The sequence below is a fragment of the Giraffa tippelskirchi genome, chromosome 11 (genome assembly GCF_054371585.1).
Source record: "Giraffa tippelskirchi isolate mGirTip1 chromosome 11, T2T-mGirTip1v1.2.pri, whole genome shotgun sequence".
Lineage (NCBI taxonomy): Eukaryota > Metazoa > Chordata > Mammalia > Artiodactyla > Giraffidae > Giraffa > Giraffa tippelskirchi.
In genome coordinates, this window is record NC_137285.1 from 122,158,608 (window position 1) to 122,182,966 (window position 24,359).

The following is a 24,359-nucleotide window of genomic DNA, read 5'->3' on the forward strand; positions in this document are numbered from 1 at the left end:
CCCGTGCCCTCCTCTCCCCACCCTGACCTAAGCCTGGCACACTTTCCTACAATGACGCTGCCCCAGACAACTGCCCTTATATAGCTTCTCTGGGGGCTCTAGGGAGCTTGAGGGATGATGAACAGTGAACTTCGCCAGACTCCCTGGGAGCACCGCTCGGCTCAGGCACCCAAGGAAAGCCGAACCCCGACTTCTACCCCGGGGGGCTGCATTCTGTTACTATTTTAAGGCCCCTCTGAAGACTAGAGGGAGGGGGAGTACAGTGGAGGTGAGAGATGACCGGCACTGGAAGAAAAGAGCTACTGGAATGGAGGTGAGGGCGCGCACTTAAAAGCACACAGATGTGAATACTCTTGTTCTCGGTCCGGACACACTGTCCTAGGGGATCCCGGTCTGGGCTAAGGCACTGCTTCTCGCTTCTCGATGGTGCCCTCTTATGGTAATATAGGCGAATTGCAGCCTCGTCGCGGCTTGCTCACTGACTCTTGAGGACGATGAACTAAGGACCTAATTTACCTTGTATCTGAGCTCCTGCCACTGCACTAGGGCGGCCCCTAAACTCTTTCTCCTCTTCCTAATAAGCCAATTCTTTATTCCTCAGGCTGCTAGTAATACTCTCCTGTCCCCACCTCCCCATCCAAAATGAGACAGTGTAGAATAGCTGTTTAAATGTGGGGCTCTATCAAGGAACAAACTTATGTCCAAATCTGGGCTCAACCACTTACCATCCTTAGCCTTAGTTTGATGTGAAAAATAAAATGAGATACTAGCAATTCTCCAGTGAATGATTGTGACAGAGGATGAGATGGTTGGATAGCATCACTGACTCAATGGACATGAGTTTGAGCAGTTACAAGAGATAGTGAAGGACAGGGAAGCCCGGCATGTTGCAGTTCATAGAGTTGAAAAGAGTTGGACACGACTTAGTGACTGAACAATAACAACAACTAGCAATTCTCCAGTGAATTATTATGTTCATTATTATTGCTCAAAACAACAGGAAGAACCAACACAATAGGAGAAAATCTAGTTGAGATAGTGCTACAGCAGCCAAAGGAAGCAAATACATTAGGGAGGAAGAGTGGACAGCAGTGCTGGAGGCTGCTGAGAGATGAAAGGTCCCTGGTTACCTTGTGAAGAACTGTTGAGGTGGTTGGTAGGAATGGAATCTTGAATACAGCAGAGTGAGGAGTGAGTGAGTCGGGAAGAAATGGAGAAAGTGGATGTAGACCATTATTTTGACGTTTGTATGTGAAGCTGCTGCTGCTAAGTCGCTTAAGTCATGCCCGACTCTGTGCAACCCCATAGACGGCAGCCTGCCAGGCTCCGCCGTCCCTGAGATTCTCCAGGCAAGAACACTGGAGTGGGTTGCCATTTCCTTCTCCAATGCATGAAAGTGAAAGTGAAGTCGCTCAGTCGTGTCCAACTCTTCGTGACCCCATGGACTGCAGCCTACCAGGCTCCTCCGTCCATGGGATTTTCCAGGCAAGAGTACTGGAGTGGGTTGCCATTGCCTTCTCCATGGTCATGCCTACTGGACATTATTTAAGCATCCCTCAGGCATCTCAATCTCAATGCCTCCAACCACGTTCACTATCTCTGATCTTCAGTCTATGCCTCCAGTCAGTGTTTTCTGTTCTGCGTCTGTTGCTTCAGCCAGGAACCTAGAATCCATCATCTCTGCCTTCTCCCTCCCTCTTACCTCTCTCTGATCCCATCCAATCAGTCACCAAGTTCTCTTTAATTTAATTCCTGGAAATCTTGTGAATCAGATTCTTTTTGTCCATGTCTTTTGCCTCCTAACCAAGATAATCTCTGCCTAGATCATCAGAATCATTTGTTCACCTGCCAGCCTCATAGAATATCTTTGCCATTGATTCACTGTCCACCAGTGTGATCTTCCAAACACATATCAGTTCATAACATCATCCATTGACTTTAGAATAGAAAGTTCACGTTCACACTTCGTAATACAGTTATTAAAGCCTTCATGTGCCATCTCCATTCATTTTTCCATCCTATCTTTAACCACTCTACCTCCCTTTCTGAGTGCCAAGTCCCAGACACACTGAAATTGGCCTCCTGCTTCAATTTGCCATGCTTTCTTTCTTTTACCCTTCAACTTTCACATATTTTCTCTCATGGTAAAAATACTCATCCTCCTCCCTGTTTTTATTAAGTTTTAGCTTTCAAATATCTGTTTAAACCTCCTTCCTTAGAAAGATCTTTCCTAGGGCCTAATTTTGATGGAATCACTTGACTCTTTTCCCTGTTGCTTCAAATAAAGCCTTTAATATTCTGAGATTAATTAGTCTCCATAATTCTGAGCAGATCTTATCCTCCTATTTTTGGAAGGGGGAGATGGACACTAATGTGTATATTTAAAAGGGGAGGTTTATAGAGTCCTCTTTCACTCACTCTTCATGCAGAAATTACTGGTCCTCATATTGATGTTCACTCATAGCTCACAATTCAGTTACTTCAACTGAGGCATGTGTAACAGGTAGGTCCCCTCAAATTGTTCTTAGTAGCATCAAGTTGGCACAATTTTTGAATGAAGGGGTTTCTTGGGCACATTTCAAGCATTTTTTTCACTTATTATAGTAATAAGAATGGTATTTCGCTGAGTAAGGTGAACTTTTATAATTACAGTATATCCCTATATTTTTGTTTCAATATTTTTCTAAAGAAATAAGGAAAAAAAATCATTCAGCATGCACAGAATGTTAAAAGGTCCAACCAATAATGGAGACCTCTGGCCAGAGATACACTCAAATTCTTGGCTTAGGAGGTACTAAATTATATGAACTTGCTGATAATAATTCCCAATTGATATCATGACCCATCAAGTGTCCCTCAAAAAGGTCCTACACTGGAATTCTCTCAGCTCCTCAAATGAAAGTTATCTTTTTTTACACCCACTTCCAAGCACTTGCTTTGTCTGGCACAGTCAACCTCTATATCTCTCCTTTACATACGAACTATTCTTAGATTTCACTGTAGGTACTGCTTCTACAAGGAAATCTTTCATGTAAGAAAATATCCTCTTGTTCCGAAAGGTATCCAAGTTTCTTTTGCAGATGGGTAATGCCATTGTTTTTTGTTAGGAAACACTGGTGGACATGGCCACACAAGGCCACAGACAGTCCTCATGAAAAGAGAACATGGCTTTAGAAATGAGTCTTTACATTAACAGTTTGTAATAAGACAAGAAAAAGAAATACATGGTATGAGAATTAGAAAAATACATGTCATCATGGTCTGTGGATTAGTGATTTTATATGTGTGTGTGTATATCTCCAAAAGAATACATTAAATGGAATTTAATTGAAGAATTTAATTATATGCCCCAACTTTTCAAAAGATTCGATGCAATCTCAATAATCCTAACAGGTCATTTTGTAGAACTTGACAAGCTTAATTTAAAATTTATAGCACAATGTAAATTGTTGAAAATAGCCACAACACTCAAAATATTGGACCAATATGGAAAGACTTGCTATATCAAATATCAGGACTTATTATAAAGCTATAATAACTGTGAAAGTGTGATATTGGTACAGAGTAGACAATGGGGCCAGTGATTTCCTAGTCATAAAAGCCCATTTCCTTTATTCATTCTTGTGTCAATGGACAGTTAAGTTGTTTCTATGTCTTAGCTTTTGTAAATAATGCTGCAGTGAACATGGCAGTACAGATATCTTTTTGAGGTAGTGATTTAATTTTCTTTAGATATATACCCAGAAGTGGGATTTCTGGATCATATAGTAATTCTATTTATTTTTTTAATTTTTGAGGAACCTCTGTACTGTTTTCCATGATGGCTGTACTAATTTACGTTTCCACTCACAGTGCACAAGGGCTTTCTTTTCTTCGTATCTTTGCCAACATTTGTTATCTCTTGTCTTTTTGATAATAGCCATTCCAATGGGTGTGAGGTGATATCTTATTGCATTTCCTTAGGATTAGTGATGTTGAGCATCTTTTCATTACCTGTTGGCCATTTTTTTATCTTCTTTAGAAAAATGTATTTTAAGTCTTTTGCCTAAGTCTTTTTAATGGGATTGTTTGTTTTTGGTTTTTGCTATTAAGTTGTATGAATTCCTTATATATTTTGGATATTACCCTTCATCATAGATAGCTTGCAGATACTTTTTTCCTGTTCCATAGGTTGCCTTTTTATTTTACTGATTGCTTCTTTTATTATTATGCCGGTTTAATTTAAAGTGAAATGGTAGACATTTTGATTATCACTGTACTCTCAACACCAAGGTTGTACCTGATATTTCTGTTTATCTGTCTATATATCTTGGGCCCATGCAAGGCTATATAGCAAAAAGAAAGTTCAGCATGAAATAATGGTAAGAAAAGATTCAACATTACACTCAGGAAGGTTCTGGAAGTACATAAATATATCTTTAACTCACTAGTTTTGTGTGTCAAAAAAAACTCAACTAAGAAGATAAAATTCAGTAAGAATCTATAGTTCCATCACCAAGAGAGAGCAAAAATTCTTCTTAAAATCTGAGATTCTTGTGAATCTTTTGAGGATAAGGAGAAAGGCAACTCTCTTGGAGGAGTGAATGAGTGAAGTCGCTCAGTCATGTCCGACTCTTTGCAACCCCATGAACTGTAGCCCACCAGGCTCCTCCATCCATGGAATTTTCTAGGCAAGAGTACTGGAGTGGGTTGCCATTTCCTTCTCCAGGGGATCTTCCCGACCCAGGGATCAAACCCAGGTCTCCCACATTGCGGGCAGATGCTTTACCGTCAGCCACCGGGGAATCCCTCCCTCTTGGAGGAAGGCTCTCATAAAACCATGCTAGTAGGCCCTCACATCAGAGCCTCCAGTATTTGTGGAAAGAGCTCTACTTCATGTCTCCATGAGCTGGCCAGCTGACCTGTGCCATTTCTTATGATCTTCCTAAGAAGACATCCAACCTACAGTTCACTAAAAAGAAGGCAGAACTCCATGAGAACCTACATCAGCTAAGAACAGTGACTTGTTAAACCATCATTCATAGCCATGAGCAAACAAAGACACAAATAATGTGAAAAGTATCAGAACTTCAAGGAAGGGAATAAATTTGAGAAATCATATCAAATGCCTAGAAAAAACAGAGCAGAAATGAGAGAACTTAGAAAAAAATTCATAGTATCAGTGAGAGCTGAGAAAATCCTGTTGTGTTAAAACAAGAACAGATTGCTACAGAAGAAAAGCAATGTGTAAGCAAAAAAAAAAATAAATTATTTGGAATAATAACAATAAAAACAGAGTATATAAATATGATGGGGAAAAGTTGCTTGTTTCTTAACCAAGAAGGGGAACATAGAGGAATATTTTCTTGAATCCTTTAATCCCCATGATGAAAACACAATAGCAACAACAAAACCAAATCACTGAATAGAAACAGAGTACCTGTTGTCTCTCTGCCCAACATTCTGGGAGAATCTCTCAAGTTTGTTTTTCAGCAAATATACAGACTTTGGCAAGAAAAAGTAAAAGACATGGAGGGAAAATATAGGCATTCCAGAAGGAAGGGAAGGAGGGATGGAGCAGACAGAGTAAAATCAACAATCAAGGTAACAACTAGAAGAAAATTCCCCAAAGCCCAAAACCTGTCTTAAGATATTCCATGTTCATTCAGTCATAAAAGATATATACTTAATTTCAGATGAAATTTCTAAATTCCAATTAAAAAATAAACTATCCTGTATGCATCTACACAGATATGCCTACAAAGTAATGCCAAGTTATACCAACTAGCATGTAAGTTCCACAAAAGCATTTTTCTATTTTGTCCACTGATATATTGCTGATCACTTGAAAGAGTACCCTATTACATAGTAGACACTCTAAATAGTCATGGATGAATTAGCTAGCATTAAGGAATCAATCTCTGCCTGAGGTTATGAAAATACTCTTAATTGTTTTGGGAAGTTTAAGTGTTTTGACTTATTGTTATATCTACAATACACATGTGAGTAGTATGAGATTAGGGTTCATGTTTTATTTTTTCCATATGGGTATTTGGTGTTTCCAGTACCATTTATTAAAAATATCCTTCTTTCCTCATTGCTCCATAGTACTACCTTTGTCATTTAACAATCGGCCATATATGAGCAGGTGTACATCTGGGCTTTTATTTCTATTCAATGGCCTGCTGGTACCCTGCACCAATATCACACTTTCATAATTACTATGATAACATGGAGAAATTAATTGAGAATTGTCTTAGCAGATAATCTGACTTGTCTTAGTTTGAGTGCCCCAGAAACAAACTGGAAACATGAATCCAAGCTCAAGTAGTTCCCAAGACAAAATAGTGGTGGGAATGAGAAAGGGAAGGAAACGAAGTCAATAAAGTGTGTATTATCAAGCAGGTTATCACCATGGAAAGCTGGGACTCAATTCCCTGTCACTCCTCTCCCTTAGCACAGAGAGAGCCTATTCCACAGTGAGTCATTCAACTTGTCCTGGTCCACCTTGGATTAAGGCAGAGGGTTGGGATCTGTAGTTACAATCATGGGATGTATTGAAGACAGAGCATCACCTGGAACACCTGTCTGCCTCTCACAGCAAACAAAGCACCCTGATGGATGCCAGGAAGGAGAGCTGCTGTCTCTGTGCAGTGGGTTGATCTGTCTTCCGAATTGCTCCGTTCAGCTTTCTCCTAGTGAACACAAACCCCCTTCCCCAGCAACACTAATGTGTCCTTTTGCCAGGGCCCTTGAAAGTCAGTCATAGTTATGGAAAACTTGCCAAGTTACAAATGAAAAAGATCTTCCCTTTAACTGTTTTAACTTTACAGGAGCTCCAGACAAGTACCATTGACTCTTGAATAACACAAGTTTGAATTGTGTGGGTCCACTTACATGAGGATGCTTTTCGATTAACATATTAGAAAATGTTTTAGAGATTTGCAACAATTTGAAAAATTTCATAGGTGAACCATGTAGCCTGGAAATACTGAAAAAATAAGACAAAGTTAGGTATATCATGAATGCATAAATTATATTAGATACTAGTCTGTCCTCACATAGACTTAAGGTGAGTAATATTTAATATAAACTAATGTGTTCGTTTTCTTGCTGTTTCATAACTTTGCTTTCAAAGGACTACATTACTGTACAGTATGTCTCTCTCTCTTAAATAGAGAAATTGTATATAAGCCTATCATCACAAGTAAGTAGTTTTATAAAACATGAAACAATTTCCAATACTGTATCATTATTATGACTATAATACTGTATGCTATGAAAATTTTATAACCATTCATTAGTGTATAGGGCTGCAGTGAAGCAATCATATCAATTACACCAGTCTACCAAAAAGCAATCATATTGCTGCTTCTTTGTTATCCATGCACGAATTGTTATAACTATAAATAAATATTAGTTTCTTTTTCATGTTATCTTTTGATTTTTATGTCTAATGTTAATAATATCTGTAACATCTACAGTGTTTTATATCATATAAGACAATATTGATATAGGTGCATACGTGCTAAGTCACTTCAGTCGTGTCTGACTCTTTGCGACTCTAGGGACGTAGCCCACCAGGCTCCTCTGTCCATGAGATTCTCCAGGCAAGAATACTGGAGTGGGTTGCCATGCTCTCCTCCAGGTATCTGGACCCACATCTCCAGATGTAAAGTTATGATGTCAATCAATATAGCTTGGTAGAATAACTGCATTTTCTCCTCCTTATAATTTTCTTAATAACATTTTTTCTCTAGTTTACTTTATCCTAAGATTATAGTATATAATACTCACAAAATATGTTAATTGACTGTTTATGTTATTGGTAAGACTTCAGGTCAACTGTAGGCTACTAGCAATTAAGGTTTGGGGGAGTCAAAAATTATACACAGAGTTTTGACTGTACAGTTGGCCCCTGCAATGTTTATAAGGTCAACTTACAACCAATTTGATTTTGAGTTTCTTGAACAGAGTCTGTGGCCTATGGTTATAATTCCAGAACCCAGCATAAAAGTATAAAAAGTGAGTGCTCAAAAAATGTTCAAAGTGTCTTGTTTCAATTAGTCCATTTATTATTCTGTTAGGCAGCCATGTCTCCAGATCCAAGTGAGATGTATGGTACAGCTCAGACCTCAACTACCTCTTTTCTTCTTTTTTTGTTCATGGCCTCATTAGTTTCAGGAGTTTTCTGGGCCTCACCCTTCAGAATTTAAACCACGCCCTGAGCCCTGACACTGGCATGAAGATCCAGAGTCCCTTAGTCCCAACAAGAAAATCATTTTGAACTAAGCTTCAGTTGGAGGATTTCCTGATTATTTTCAATGCAAACTGGGTGTGCCTTTATTTGCTTATCCAGTAAACACTGAAGTATCAGGAAAAGGACAAGGTGCAGAGACTACAAAGAAATCATCGCCTTAAGTAGCAGTCTGTGTGTTTCTGCGAGGGTCGAGCACCCCTTCTTTAAATTTTTTTTTCCAATTTCTATAGCAGTTTCGGAAGAGGAATTCCACTTAAACTCCTCCAGTTCCCGCCATCTGTTTCTAATTCTAAAGCGGGGTTGCGGCAATAGTAATGAGAGGCTGCCTGCTGAAGTACTGAAGGATAAGAGCTTGCCAGGAAAACCCAGGGTTTTTTATGAGAAACCACCATCTAGAGCCAGGAGAGGTCGCTCATCTTGCAGGAAACTAGAAAGTCCACTGCATTTTCAGTGCCCAGCCCTGCACTAAATTGGGTCACAGAACCAGACATGGTTGATCTCATAGGGTGCTCAGTTTAACGTAGAAAACTGGCTAAGGAATACTATTAGGTCCCGGGCTACTACCTGGAAGGAACATGGTTCGCCCAGAAGAACCACTAGTCATCCAGAGCGGAAGCGTAAGACGCAAGGGGTTCTTCGGCCCGAGGGCAAGCTGGGCTTCTGCTACTGCCTAACCTGAACGGCTCACCCTGGATTCTCACCCCTTCCACCCGTCCTCGACTGACTCCTGGGCCCTTCAACAGTTTAAAGGGTTCTGAGTAGGGGAAGGGGCCGGAAAAACAGAAAATACGCTGTCTACGCGAGAGGCGGGCGCAGCCCTGTCCCCTGCTCCGACTGGCTAAGGTTGTCCCGATCCCTATCTGTGATTGGCTGCTTCCTCAAAGATGCCGCCGGCGGGGCGGATTCCGACGCAGATCCTGCACGCCATTCATTGGCTCCTTCCCTGTGGGCGGGGCCTCAGAGTGCTGCGGGAAAGGCGGCGGAGGAGGTGGACGCTGCTGGGGGTCTTCGTCGCAGGGCCAGCGGTAAGTGCCGCTCTGGCGGGGCTAAGCGCTCCGGACGCTGCGGAGACTCGACCATGGGAACCAACTGGGCGTCTCCATTTTCGGTTTCCGCCTCGGGGCGCTAGTTCAGGTTGACGAGGGAGGTGGGTAGACAATTGTGCCTCTTCAGAGGTCCTGCAAGCGTCCAGCCTTACTCTGCCCTCACCCGCCCTGTGCCCTGGGGCTCTGCCTGGCATCCTGTGCCCCGGAAGTTACCATCCCCCTCTGCTCCCGAATCGTGGAGGTCACCGCCTCCCCACCTCCCTCTCTGGCCCCACCTCTCGAGTCTCTTTCAGGCTCCGCCCCCTCCCCCCGCAAACGTCTTTCCTTGAATGCCCTCGGCTCTGCCAGACGCATGGTTGAAGCAATTAAACGTTTGATAATTAAAGTTTTGTCCGAGGAATTTGTGTATAATAAAAACAAAATAATAAGGCAATAGCTACTAGTCCTAAATCCTTTTTTGCAGAGACTCGCAGAGGCGATCACTTAACTTTTTTGTGTTTAGAGCTTATTATGGCTCTCCAAATAATATGCTTCCATCCTATTTTCTTGATTTATCATTTTGCTATTTACCCGACTTCCCTTCTGCTACCATCTTCTCATTTTTCAGTAGCTATTTTTATTCGTTTGTTGGTCCACTGTAGCTTTAAATCATAGATATCAATGTCTGTTGTGCAGCTGGTATCTCTTGGTGCCCCTCCGTTTTAGATGAGGATGTTGACATTTCTTTCATATACAGCCTTCTATCAGCTGGACCTCAACATTTACATTTAATTCTCACGTATTCAAAAATATTTGAGCACTGTTTTTGGTCTTGAGGATATGGTAGTAAACAGACTATGTCCCTATCCTCATGAAACTTGTACAGTGGGAAGTAAGACACATACATGTCAAATGACATTCAGAGCAGGAATTTGGAGGTCATTTCAAGCTGGAAGGACAGCAGGAATCCAAGTGGGGTGGAATGAATGGACATGGGGGGTCTGCAAGAAAGTGTGGAAGTTTCCCCTTTTGCTTGACAGGGCTGTTTCAGGGTCAAGAGGGAGCTTCTTGTTGGACTGAGGGCCAGGGAACCAGGATAGGCTGTTCGGTAGGTTAGTGACAATAAGACAAACTTTTAGGATACTGATCCTACAGTGTGGTAGTGACAGTGGGAGGAGGAAAAGCAAGAGGCCAGGAGGCCAGTGAGAAGGCAAGACCTGCTGATTGCCTGTAACAGTCCTTCAAAATCTACTTATTGCCCACTTCTTCAGGAAGCCTTACTGAACTACCCTAAACCACCGTGATTTCTCTTTCCTCTTGAATTTTTATTATCCTTGAAGCTAGAGAGGTTAGATACTTTGCCCAGGATAGAATGATGGAGCCCAGGGCCAAGCATCTGTAATATGAGAAGAGTAGAGTAATGATTTCTACTTAGGGTTGTGGAATACATTGAGTCAGTTCATTTAAAATGCTCAAAAAGTGCCTGGCATATAGTGTATTCAAGGAGTGTTTGCTATTATTACTAATGTATAGTATGCTCTCAACTCCCTAACTAGTTATAAAAGCATTTTGGGTTTAGGAACTATTTTCTATGTCTAGATCAAGTATTCAGCAGTACTGCATGGCAGGCACTATTTAGGTCCTTAGGATACAATGGTGACTAAGACCACTAGGGCTCTTCCCTTTATAGACTAGCAGGTAATACACACTTGCACAGGGAACAAATACATATTGCCACCTGTACCAAGAGCCTACCACTGTTCCTTTGTACACATATATAACCTGGGCAGAAATCTCAGGTTTCTTGCTGAAGTAGTGAATTCATCAATAATGAGTTTAATTATTGTCAGATGACATTTGTTTTTATCTTCCAAGGGCTATTTGTCCATATCTGCTTCTAACATATTACTGAGGAGATTGTCTTGGCATCTTAGTGGATGTTAGTACTGGAAAAGTGGGCAGAGGTTTACAGGAGGTGGGGAAGTATTGCTGGTTTCCTTATACCTTACACTTCAGTGTGCATCACAAGAAAACAAAATGAGCCTATAGGCAATGGGCTTCTGGCATATTAACTTTTCTGCATCTTGACGTAAATATACATAGAAACATCCTGGAGAGTGAGGCTGGGGGTATTTCTGGCCTTAGTTTGGCTACTGAAACACCACATGGCTAAGTTCTCTTGAATTCACCCAAGTTCAAGAGGAGTAGTGTTATTCTGCAGAGCATGATAGAGGTAGAGTGAAAATGGTCTGGCCAGCGAACCCCAAGGAGGTCAGAGATGATCAGGCAAATGGAAACTGAGAATTCTCAACATCCCAACTCTCAGGCATCCCCAGATGCCCCTTCTGTGATGTGAGAAACGTGACCCAATCAGATTCAGTTGGGAAGGCCAGTGCTTATTAAACAGGATCCATAAAGGGAATAGCTACTTACTCCAGTATTCTTGCCTGGGAAGTCCCATGGGCAGAGGAGCCTGACAGGCTCCATGGGGTCACAGAGAGTCAGATATAACTTGGTGACTAAACCACCACCATAAAAGATCCAAATGAGGCAGTTTTTGTCTTCGGTCACTAACTGTTCCTATTACTTGCCGGAGTCCAGCTCCAGCAGGTCCAGGGGTTCCCTCAGGATGGACGGCGTCGGCGATACGAATGAGAAGACACAGCGAGTCTCGGTGTTTCCAAGTGTCTCCTGCCTTTATTGTTTTTTAAGACAGCTTTTTTATCTTTAGTGGTACATAGAAACAAATGTATAGAGTCATATCAAATCAGCTTAATGGGTCAACAGTGTTGACCTTTACTGACATCATTTGCATATCTTAGTTCATTTTGTTTACATCATCTTCTGGCCTGGGGGCCTGCCAACATCTTGTGACTCTCCTATTGATAAGGGTTGATCAGTCAGAACGCTTTTGTATCAGGCACAGCAGGAAAGAACCCATCAATAGAAAGTTTCAAGGCAAAACCTGTTTTCGGTAATTTACTTTACGCCTTGAGCTTAACAGAAAAGAATGTGGTCCCATAAAATCATAGAACAGCAAGCTGAAGGTCAGCTCTAAGTAAGAATCTTCAGTTAAATCAACAATTGTCTCACTATTTGTATTACAGCTAAACTTCTATTTATATAAATCTTCAACTATTATGCTTTTATTATATAGGCTAAATACGTTAAGAGTAAAAACATAGTGAGTAAATATAGACTAAGCAACAGTTTCACAAAGCAACATTTCCTATATTTCCCAACAAGCCCTTTTTCCTGCGAAGGGTTTTGTGCCCATAGGGGCTTTTCATGTGGAGGCTCGCAATGCTGTTTTATTATTAAGGAACAGTCATGCACATTAGCTCCAAAGGCACAGGTACATTTATTAAACAAACCAATATGTTAGCAAAAGGAATTTAGATCAGCATACTCTATATCCCAGATAATTTTATTTAGGGTGCTACCGTTCAGGGGCCTTGTTGATTGAGGTTTCAGACTGATCTATTTCAGAAGAGAATCAGGAAAAGCCTTTTGTCCAAGTCACAGAAGACAAGAAGAGGTCTATTATAGCAAGCGTCAGAAAGAGAGATCTAATTTTTAAGGTGAGCGCTGAGGCAGCCTCTCGAGAATCCCCGAGGCCTGAGAAGCCGTGCTCAAATCAGTCCTCTTTCTCATGACTCTGTCATGGGTGGGATCCCGTGAGCTGGCTCCCAGCAATTACTGCTCCCGCTGCTCTTCTGCTCCTTATTCTCTTATTTGTGTTTCTTTCCTTCTCAGCCTTCAGTGCCTCCACCTGGTTTTGTTCATGTTCTGCGGAGGGTGTGATAGGAACCATGGATCCCGCAGCATTGATGGAAGCTGTAGTAGAAGAAGTGGCCTGTCCCATCTGCATGACTTTCCTGAAGGAGCCTGTGAGCATCGACTGTGGCCACAGCTTCTGCCACAGCTGCCTCTCAGGACTCTGGGAGATCCCAGGAGAATCCCAGAACTGGGGTTACTCGTGTCCCCTCTGCCGGGCTCCCATCCAGCCCAGGAACCTGCGGCCTAATTGGCAGCTGGCCAATGTTGTGGAAAAAGTCCGCCGGCTGGGGCTGCATCCTGGAATGGGGCTGAGGGCTGACGTGTGCGAGCCCCACAGAGAACAGCTGAAGATGTTCTGCAAAGAGGATGGCCTGATCATGTGCGAGGCCTGCGGCCGGTCCCCCGAGCATCAGGCCCACAGTGTTGTGCCCATGGAGGATGTCGCCTGGGATTATAAGGTGGGAGATGGAGGCCAGCCCCCGTCCCCAATCCAGTTTCTCCCCTGCCCCTCACTTGGCTATCTCTAGATCAAGAACTTGAGAGGGAGCCCCAGAGACAAGATGAGAATTGATTCCTTTGACTTTTCACCCCACCAGGTCCTGGGTGCCTGATCCAGTGAGCTACACCTCGCTTTTATGACCTTTCTTCTCCCTCCTACTTCCAAACCTACCCCCACCCCTTTCGTGATCCCACAGGCCTTAATGCCTAACCCAAACTTGCTTTCCTTACTGAGAATTTGAGGGAGACCAGTTTGGGTTAGCTGGGGTTCTGGGTGCCTTGGATGAGGTCATCAAGACTACCTATCACAACCTGCAAACTCCTAGCAATGCCACAAATAATTTTTCGATATCAGGTGAGTCACTTTAAACTCCTCATTTTATAGACAGAAATGAAGGCTTGGAAATCTGAGATCATGATCATTGGTTTTAGAGCTAGAAAGGACCATGGCAGAGTCATTTAGGATTCAATTAGATTGTCTGATGTCATGTTGTTGGGTCCCTTCTGACTTAAGTTAGTGAAAGAAAGATCAAAGACTAGAACTCAAGTCTTTCTCCTTACCTAGTGTTCTTTCTCTTCTCCTTACCTTTTATTTATTGGGGGGCTTTTGGGAAAGCCATCTCTGACAGACACACTGCTCCTTTTTTATAGCTATCCTTATTGACTTCTAACTTTTTTCCTTAGATGTTCATGCTGACATCTTGATCGGAATCATTATCCCAATGATTCTGTGACACATTGATCCTCTACTGGTCTTAATTCTTAAAGTTGAGATTAGAAGGTAAAAGTGTTAGATGAATCCCTGATTTAGCTGTTTTCCTCTGCAAAGAGAATTTATGAAAAATTAAGTGTTTATTTTATTTTGCAAGTGTTAGAATATGAAGGCAATATACCTTACACACAAGAATTAAAGAGCTAAGTTAAATCCCAGCCCAACCATTTACCAGCTGAATAACTTTGGATAGGTCACTCTCTAAGCCTCAGTTTTATTGGTAAATCTTTAATAAAATGGTTAATATTGTTATGAGATTACTTTATGCTTTCCAGTAGTAATCTCTTGCATTAATATCTAAGATAGTACTCTTTTAACGTCCATATGGACCATGCAGGGATCTTGCAAAAATTCAGATTCTAATTCAGGGAGGTCTAGGGTGAAGCCCAAGGTCCTGCATTGCTAACAAGTTCCCAGGTGATACTGATGCTCTGACACACGTGGGCCACACTTTGAATAACAATGTTCAGGAGGCTGTAGGATAACAAGGCAAGAGATTATGAAAAGAGGCATGCATAGGAAAAGTCCAAGGTAGTTTTCTGGCAAGGTTGGAAACAGTTCTTTTCTTCTTCTTTACAGAAACTTAGAGACTGTGGAAGATTAATTGATTCTCATATGGAAAGACCTTGGCTGTCATCTGGGCGGAAATCCTCTGTGGCTTCCCTCTTCTCCCAGCATCTGTTCTGGCCCATCTGAGGGATGCTTGTTTTCCCATCACCTGCCAATGCTTGGAAGCCTGACAATCCACACAGGCTGCCCGAGGTGGCCTCATGAGGTTTTTATCTCTTTCAGTGGAAACTCCATGAGGCTCTGGAACATCTGAGGAAAGAGCAGGAAGAGGCCTGGAAGCTGGAAGTTGGTGAGAGGAAACGAACAGCCAACTGGAAGGCAAGTTGCCCCCTGAGGAAAGGAGTCTGTATGGTCCCTGTGTTGTCCTGAAGCTGGCTTCCTCGTGGCCCCTGTGAGGCAGAATGTGGGGTTTGAGGTCAGAAAGCCTGGGGTCCTCATACCAGCTTTCTGTACCAGGTGTGCAGCTTTAAGCAAACCTTGGAACCACTTGCTTTTGGTTCCTTGAATGTGATGTTGGGAGAACCTGTGGGCTTACATTCTCATCTGTGAGAAAGGAAAAGTGGACACCTCACATGTACTTTAGCTCAGAAAGATATGACTTGTTTCATGCTTAGTAGAGCATAGTGTCTGTTTCTCTCTCCTCAGCTAAAGCATATTTACTAAAAGTTAAGTAATTAAAATATTGGAAAATCATTTTGGAAATAACCTCGAGGCCCGTAACTATCAAACTATCTCAATCAACGGGCAGTAACATTGAATCAATCTAAAACAGCATGAAGAATTGATATAACACCAGTAAGAAACAAAAGCAACTAACAGTGTAGTTTTACACTGTCTTAGAGGCTTGAGGATAATGCTTCTGAAAATAGAATATATTATTCTGAAAATGGAAAATAATCTAGAACATAGAGTGCCAAGATGGTATATCCTTAGCCCTACTGGGGTCAATAAGAGTTAGTAATAGGGACTAAGGAGCATGTCCTGGAGCTGTGAGAACAGAAAAGTAGGAAAAATCGTATCCTTTATCTTTGCCTTTATAGTGCCTGGCACACAGTTGGTACCAAAACATTTCAGAGTGTGTGTATATGCACCTGCCGGTGTCCTCAATCCTGGGTGGCCCTTACATGACCAGTATCTGTACTGATTTCTTTTTTTTCTTTTTTTAATTTTATTTTCAATTAGAGGATAGTTGCTTTACAATATTGTGTTGGTTTCTGCCATACATCAACATGAATCACCCATAGGTATACATATGTCCCCTCCCTCTTGAACCTCTCTCCTGCTTCCCACCCTATCCCACCCCTCTGCTCACAGAGCGCCAGATTGAGCTCCCTGCTTCATATAGCAAATTCCCACTGGCTATCTGTTTTACATACGGTAATGTGTATGTTTCCATGCTGCTCTCTCAACTCATCCCACCCTTTTCTTCCATGACTGTGTCCACCAGTCTGTTCTCTATGTCTGCATCTCCATTGCTACCCTGCAAATAGGTTCATCAGTACCATCTTTCTAGATTCCACATATATGCATTAATATATGATACTTGTTTTTCTGACTGACTTCACTCTGTATAATAGGCTCTAGGTTCATCCACCTCATTAGAACTGACTCAGAATGTGTTCCTTTTTATGGCTGAGTAATATACCATTGTATATATGTACCACAACTTCTTTATTCATCTGTCGATGAACATCTAGGTTGCTTCCATATCTTAGCTATTGTAAATAGTTCTGCGATGAACATTGGGGTATATGTGTCTTTTTCAGTTATGGTTTCCTTAAGAGTATATGCCCTGTAGTGGGATTATTGGGTCATTTGGTAGTTTTATTCATAGTTTTTTAAGGAATCTCCATACTCTTCTCTATAGTGGCTGTATCATTCCCACCAACAGTGCAAGAGAGTTTCCCTTTTCTCCAGACCCTCTCCAGCACTTATTGTTTGTATATTTTTTGATGATGGCCATTCTGACAGATGTGAGGTGACACCTCATTGTTGTTTTGATTGTGTTTCTCTAATAATCAGCGATGTTGAGCATCTTTTCATGTGTTTATTAGCCATCTGTGTGTCTTCTTTGGTGAAATGTCTGTTTAGGCCTTCTGCCCACTTTTTGATTGGGCTGTTTTTCTGGTATTCAGCTGCATGAGCTGCTTGTATATTTTGGAGATTAATCCTTTGTCAGTTGTTTCATTTGCTGTTATTTTCTCCCATTCCAAGGGTTGTCTTTTCACCTCGTTTATAGTTTCCTTTGCTGTGCAAAAGCTTTTAAGTTTAATTAGGTTCCATTTGTTTATTTTTGGTTTTATTTCTATTACTCTAGAAAGTGGGTCTTTGAGGATCTTGCTGTGATTTATGTCAGAGTGTGTTCTGCCTATGTTTTCCTCTAAGAGTTTTATAGTTTATGTCTTACATTAAGGTCTTTTAATCCATTCTGAGTTTATCTTTGTGTATGGTGTTAGGAAGTATTCTAATTTCATTCTGTTACGCATAGCTGCCTAATTTTCCCAGCACCACTTACTTGAAGAGACTATCTTTTCTCCATTGTATATTTTTGCCTCCTTTGTCAAACATAAGATGCCCATGGGTGTGTGGATTTATCTCTGGGCTTTCTACCTTGTTCCATTGGTCTGTATTTCTGTTTTTGTGCCAGTACCATACTGTCTTGATGACTGTAGCTTTATAGTATAATCTGAAGTCAGGAAGATTGATTTCTCCAGCTCCATTCTTCTTTCTCAAGATTGCTCTGGCTATTTGGGGTCTTTTGTGTTTCCATACAAATTATGAAAATTTTTGTTCTAGTTCTGTGAAAAATATCATTGGTAGTTTGATCGGAATTGCGTTGAATCTGTAGATTGTTTTGGGTAGTATAATCATTTTCACAAGATCGATTCTGCCAATCCAAGAGCATGGTATGTCTCTCCATCTGCTTGTGTCATCTTTGATTTCTTTCATCAGTGTCTTACAGTTTTCTGCATACAGGTTTTTTGTCTCTTTAGGTAGGTTTATTCCTAGGTATTTTATTCTTTTTGTTGCAGTGGTGAATAGGAATGTTTCCTTAATTTATCTTTCTGATTTTTCATTGTTAGTATATAAGAATGCAAAGGATTTCTGTGTATTAATTTTATATCCTGCAACTTTACTGTATTCACTGATTAGCACTAGTAATTTTCTTGTGGTTTCTTTAGGGTTTTCTAGATACAGTATCATGTCATCTGCAAACAGTCTTGCTTCTTTTTTTCCAATCTGGATTCCTTTTATTTCTTTTTCTTCTCTGATTATTGTGGCTAGAACTTCCGAAACTATGTTGAATAATAGTGGCGAGAGTGGCCACCCTTGTCTTGTTCCTGATGTTAGGTGAGATGCTTTCAGTTTTTCACCATTAAGAATAATGTTTGCTATGGGTTTGTCATATATGACCTTTATTATGTTCAGGTATGTTCCTTCTATGCCTACTTTCTGGAGAGTTTTTATTGTAAATGGGTGTTGAATTTTATGGAAAGCTTTCTCTGCATCTATTGAGATCATATGGTTTTTATCTTTCTGTTTGTTAATATGGTGTATCATATTGATTGATTTGCATCCCTGGGATAAAGCCCACTTGATCATAAATATGATCTTTCTAATGTGTTGTTGGATTCTGTTTGCTAGAATTTTGTTGAGGATTTTTTCTATGTTCATCAGTGACGTTGGCCTGTAATTTTGTTGTTGTTGTTGTTGGCATCTTTGTCTGGTTTTAGCATCGGGATGATGGTGGCCTCACAGAATGAGTTTGGGAGTTTTTTATTCCTCTTCAATTTTCTGGAAGAGTTTGAGCAGAATAGGTGTTAGCTTTTCTATAAACTTTTGGTAGTATTTGCCTGTGAAGCCATCTGGCCCTGGGCTTTTGTTTGTTGGAAGATTTTTTATTACAGTTTTGATTTCTGTGCTTGTGGTTCATCTGTTCATATTTTCTGTTTCTTCCTGGTTCAGTTTTGGAAGGTTATACTTTTCTAAGAATTTGTCCATTTCTTCCAGGTTATCCATTTTATTGGCATATAGTTGCTTGTAGTGATCTCTTATGATCTTTTGTATTTTTGTGTTGTCTTTTGTAACTTCTCCTTTTTCATTTCTAATTTTATTGATTTGAGTCTTCTCCCTTTTTTTCTTGATGTCTGGCTAATGGTTTGTCAGTTTTTGTTTATCTTCTCAAAGAACCAGCTTTTAGTTTTATTGATCTTTGCTACTGTCTCCTTCATTTCTTTTTCGTTTATTTCTGCACTGACCTTTATGATTTGTTTCCTTCTACTAACTTTTGGGTTTTTTTGTGCTGATTTCGGATCTTGGCTGTGCAGATACAGGTGGAAACCCGAAAGCAGAGCATCATATGGGAGTTTGAGAAATATCGGCGATTACTAAAGAAAAAACAGCCACCAGGTCGGCGGCTGGAGGTGGAGGCCGCTGCAGCTCTGGCCAGCCTGGAGCAGGAGGAAGGGGAGACCATGCAGAAACTGGAGTTGAATCATGAGGCGCTCATCCAGCAGAGCCGGGTCCTGTGGAGAATGATTGCAGAGCTGGAAGAGAGGTCTCAGAGGCCTGTCCGCTGGATGCTGCAGGTGAGGAGCAGGTTTTCCTGGGAAGTCTGAGCCAGAGCTGAAGGTAGCCTGGCATTCTGAGAGAGGGGATTGCCTAGTCTTTGGTAGGGCCTGTCAGCACTCGGCCAGCCAGCATGGATCTTGTTACCCACCACCAATACCGGTTGTTCCCATACCCTGGTCTGGTGAATGGCCTCGCAGCCTCCTAGATGGGCATCGTTTAGGCAGCTCTTGCATCATACCTATTCCTCCCCTCTGTCCAGAGAGTTGAGATGGAGCCCAAAGTTGGCCAGTCTGGCAAGAGGGCTAGGTCTGCCCTGCCTACTTCTGTAGGCTCCTCCCCTCTACCCCTGCATGCCTCCTCTCCAGCTCTCTGCCTCCTCTCCGTAGAGAGACCTCTGTGTCTGTCTGGTCCCTTTGAGGAATAGGGCATACTCATGTGCTGCCTTTCTTTTTCTCCTTCCAGGGTATTCAGGAAGTCTTAAACAGGTATGTTTCCATCTTTGGGATAGTGGGGCCTGGCCAGAGCTAGAAATGGGGAAGGAACGTAGACCAAGTACCTACAGAAAAGTGGGTGCTGGTCTGTAACCTTCTCCCTATTCTGTTGTATTGGATAAAGAAGCTTTGAACATCTCTCTTTTTTTAATTTGTATTGTTACTTGGTCAAATTCATTTCAATGATTACCAATAAGAATCTCAGTGAGAGCTATAGAACGTGTGGTAGCCTAAGCAGGTGGCCCAAGGAGAGGGAGTACCTGCAGGTGTCTGCATGAGTGTTGGTCCTCTGAGTCTGTGCACCAGTCCTTCTCTGCTGCGCACCTCTGCCTCTCCCAGTGTCAGAGTCACACTAACCCTTCCCAGGCCCAAGAATGTGATTATCTCTCTGTGCCACAGACTGTTCGGCCCAGTCAAATAATCATCACCTCCCTGCTTTGCCTGGTGTTGTGAAGAGGGGCAGCTCACTGACTCTATCCCTGGCCAAGCCCCCTTCCCTATACTTAGGGAAGCACACCCCCGCTTTGGCAGAGCCAGGACTTCTGACCCCAAGGCCTTCCCCATCTCCCAGGAGCAAGTCCTGGAGTCTGCAGAGACCAGAACCAGTCTCCCTGGAGCTGAAGACAGACTGCCGTGTGCTGGGGCTCAGAGAGATCCTGAAGACATATGCAGGTAATGAGTGCAGGGCAGGATTGTGGGGAGTGGGGAGTAGGACCCCTCCCCGAGGAATGAAGTCTCCCAGTGCCCTCTGGATGCCCCATCTGCCCTCACCCTCACCCGTCATGGAGGAAATCCGTGGCTGTATCTGCCACAGAGACGTCACCCAGGCCCCCTCACTTGTGTCAGGGTGCCAACCAAGACCTTTTTCCTCAGTGGATGTGCGGCTGGATCCTGACACTGCCTACTCTCGCCTCATTGTGTCTGAGGACAGGAAATGTGTGCGCTATGGAGACACCAAGCAGAAGCTGCCCGACAACCCTGAAAGATTTTACCGCTACAATATTGTCCTGGGCAGTCAGTGCATCTCCTCGGGCCGGCACTACTGGGAGGTAGAGGTAGGAGACAGGTCTGAATGGGGCCTGGGCGTGTGTAAGGAAAACGTAGACCGGAAGGAGGTGGTCTTCTTATCCCCCCACTATGGATTCTGGGTGATCAGGCTGAGAAAGGGCAATGAGTACCGGGCAGGCACCGACGAGTACCCGCTCCTGTCCTTGCCCGTCCCTCCCCGCCGGGTGGGAGTCTTCCTGGATTATGAGGCTCATGACATCTCCTTCTACAACGTGACTGACAACGGCTCCCACATTTTCACCTTCCCCCACTACCCCTTCCCTGGGCGCCTCCTGCCCTATTTCAGCCCTTGCTACAGCATCGGAGCCAACAACACCGCTCCCCTGGCCATCTGCTCCCTGGATGGGGAGGACTAAGCCACCATTTTAGCCAGAGGCCTTGGAATTTCACCTGGCCCGTAGGGGTCTGAAGGGAGGACCCTGCCCCTGATGAGGTGATCCTGCCCAGAGAACTGAGCTGAGCCTGGAACCCAGGGATTCCACTGCCTGACCCAGTGGTCTCTCACTCCTGGGCCAATGTCTCCCACTAAACCACTCATGTTAAAAAGCCGAGGCTTGGCCAGAGGAGCATCACAGCCCTGTGGGAAGTGTAACACGGCTTTTGGTGAGGATCACAGTAGTCCTAAGGATCAGGACAGTCCTTTCTGCAGGTCACGCCCCTCGTCCACATCTGTGTCAGGGCCATAAATCAGTGAGGATAATGAAGTAGATCTGACCTTCAGGAAACCCACTGGGTCAGGTTTACCAATAACCAGAAGATCCTGTCCGTGTCCAGAGCTGGTTACTGTGCCAACACCAGCAGGAGGACGCTTCACCTGAGGTTTGCCACCTCTGAGTGCCCATGTTTGACCCCAGCACTCTGACCTCCCAACGGGAGAAATGTGTCACTGACTGCCCAGATCACCCTCAGTGGCTGTCCCCTCTCTGAGCACAAGCTGGGCAAGTCACTGTCTCAGACTCTAAGTAAACCTGTGTCCTAGTCCTGCCCTTTTCTTTAACTATCAGGATCAGAAACCTATGAACCTTTGTTTCTATTTTCATTTCATGGATGAAGAAACTGAAATGGCCTTAATACAGCCAGTTATTTCTCACAGAGCTGTGGAGAGAAGAGTACATAGATTATAAAGTACTTCTCACATTCAAATGAAACAAAGTTGATGAACTTGCTACTCAGGTCACATGTCTGCATATCATTCATTACATTCAGGTCTGAACATCCCAGTCTTTGAAAGATTTTAAGTGTCCTCAGTAGGAAAATGGGTGTAGTGACTGCATCCTCTCCTACCTCACAGTCTTTGTGAAGATCTCAGATCCATCCTGAACGTTTGTTCCTTTCTCAGGGACAAGGAAGGCAAGCCATGGATTTTGCCTGTGGTGACCTTCCCATCTTGCCTTTTCCCAGCATCTTTGCAGCACTGCCTTAGTTTCCTAGCGCCTCTTCTGACAGTCCTGCCCTTCAATAGAAAGATGCCCTGCCTGGCAAACTTCAGGCCACAGTAATATATTCAGCATCGATATGTGTTTGTCTTTGGATTAGAACAGGGACTGTGACATCAGGGTAGAGACTGGAAATAATACAAAGAAAAGTGTAAAACAAATGCACTGAAAGGAAGGCTCACCCATAATCTCTTTGGGCAAAAAATTGGATCTTTGTATGTCACCAAGGGAATGTTCATAGTTCTAGTAACTACATAATATTCTGCCTTTGTCTTCTCTAAATCTGTGACAAATGAAGAAAGCAGGAGGAAAGCGTGGGGATGAAGAATAGGACTAGGCACAAAAAGCTATATATTATAATGAAGGTGAATTAAGACTATATCTGGGCTATTGTTGTGTGTGGCGAAAATAATTCATTACAGGTCTTCCGAGTATGAAGTGGGAACAGTTGTGCTGGAATCAAACTGTGAGGCAAGCATGTGAAAACTGTGGGCTTTGCGTATTTCAGGGGCTACAATATACATGTATTGTCATGTTAATGCTGTGTAACACAACCTCTGATGTAGTTTAAGCTTGAAGGTGGTGACTGTTGAGTTAGGATTGGGCAGCAAAGTAGACACGGGTTAGGTACATGCAGAAGCAACATAATTCCTGTAATAAAGAATAGTATAAATTGTCTTTCTGACTTCATTGTATTGGTTGTTCACATGTAAAGGAGGTGAAACAGGCCAAAATGGAGAGATAAGCTCATTCTACCCACCATGCTTCCAAGTTGCTCCTTGAGCATTAGCAGCAGAGTGGGAGAACTTTGCATCATCTGCCTGGAAGGGAATGAACTGGTAAGTCACACGTCTGGTCCTGGCGAAGGGTTGAGCTGATCTACATGAGAAGGACCTTGTCTTTGTGTGTATAGAGGGGCCGGGCAGGGGAATTCCCTGGGTAAGTGTGTGTATAGACTTGAGAAATAGATATGTAGGAAGTGCTTTCAGTTATATCCATGGAAACTTCTCAGAGAGGCTAGGGGCTGAAACACTGTTCTTTTATGATGGTTTTCTTAAGACAAACCTTGGAAAGTTCCTAGAAAAAGAATTGCTGGGTGAATTCAGTCAAACTTAGGATGAAATAAGGAGTAGAATGTGTTCATTTGTAATGTGCTCTTTGGACTGTTATTTTGTTTCTGTTTTTATATTTATAAGCTAATTTGGGTGCCATGATTACTTGTTAGAAGAATTACAAGGTTAAACATACTATGTGTTAATCATAATGTCTGGTTTTTAAGACCAGGCAAGATAAAACGTCTTAAGTATATGACAATCCTTTTCTCTAGGGTAGTTGCTGACAATAATCTTCTAAGAATAAGAATCTTATTTGTTCAATTCACCACTGTAGCTCCATTCTGGCACTGAGTATGTTTTCTGTAAATATTTAAGTTCAGTGAATTTTCTTTTATATACCTAGAATCAAAACAAAAGTAAGCTCTTCTTGCCCCATAGGGGCATGAAAGACCAAATGTTATTTAATTGCAATCCCATTCAAAAACTTATTTGATGGCTAATTACATAAGTAGTCCAGAAAGGGAAGAGGCTGGTAGACATGTGGAGGACAAAGTGCCTACACTGCTCCTAGAATGCCTAGGGTTGTACCTCCATGTTGGTGTGATCATTCACTACAAGCCAGGGATGAGCTTTGCCCATCTTTGTTTTGCTGCCAGAGAAAATAGAAACCAAGGGTTGCCATATCTGGCCCTTGAGAGAAAAGGCTATTCAAAGGGTAAAATGCTTGGGTTCTACAAAATGTGGGCAGAAGGAAAATCCTTGGGTTCCCAACTCTCCACAGGAAACCCAATCTCCCTTTTTTTCAAGTAAGATTGGCTGTAATTTCTTAAAATTCTAACACAGAGTCTACTGA

At 42.4% G+C, this 24,359-nt stretch overlaps 1 protein-coding gene across 6 annotated transcripts; it reads left to right on the top strand.

The window, feature by feature from the left end:
- Positions 1-9,198: 9,198 nt before the first annotated feature.
- On the top strand, positions 9,199-23,129 carry TRIM68 (tripartite motif containing 68). Of its 6 annotated transcripts, none has more exons than XM_081539239.1 (8): positions 9,199-9,264; positions 13,021-13,502; positions 13,641-13,897; positions 14,873-15,202; positions 19,213-19,473; positions 19,919-19,941; positions 20,519-20,619; positions 20,821-23,129. In XM_081539239.1, exons 5-8 carry the CDS (start codon positions 19,360-19,362, stop codon positions 21,369-21,371), a joined length of 789 nt encoding a protein of 262 aa, XP_081395365.1. In that variant the 5' UTR covers positions 9,199-9,264; positions 13,021-13,502; positions 13,641-13,897; positions 14,873-15,202; positions 19,213-19,359; the 3' UTR covers positions 21,372-23,129. The 6 variants fall into 6 exon arrangements, with proteins under 6 accessions (XP_081395365.1, XP_081395363.1, XP_081395361.1 ...); XM_081539237.1 differs by having other exon boundaries at positions 14,894-15,202; XM_081539238.1 differs by lacking the exon at positions 9,199-9,264 and adding an exon at positions 14,227-14,323 and having other exon boundaries at positions 14,894-15,202.
- The last annotated feature ends 1,230 nt before the right edge of the window (positions 23,130-24,359 follow it).

What these genes read in the sequence shown, in the direction of transcription:
- TRIM68 (XM_081539235.1), top strand. Translation starts at nt 13,077, where the DNA reads ATGGATCCCGCAGCATTGATGGAAGCTGTAGTAGAAGAAGTGGCCTGT. An exon ending in ATTCAGGAAGTCTTAAACAG is followed by an intron (nt 19,942 to 20,518) that starts GTATGTTTCCAT and finishes CCCATCTCCCAG; the next exon opens with GAGCAAGTCCTGGAGTCTGC. An exon ending in GATCCTGAAGACATATGCAG is followed by an intron (nt 20,620 to 20,820) that starts GTAATGAGTGCA and finishes CTTTTTCCTCAG; the next exon opens with TGGATGTGCGGCTGGATCCT.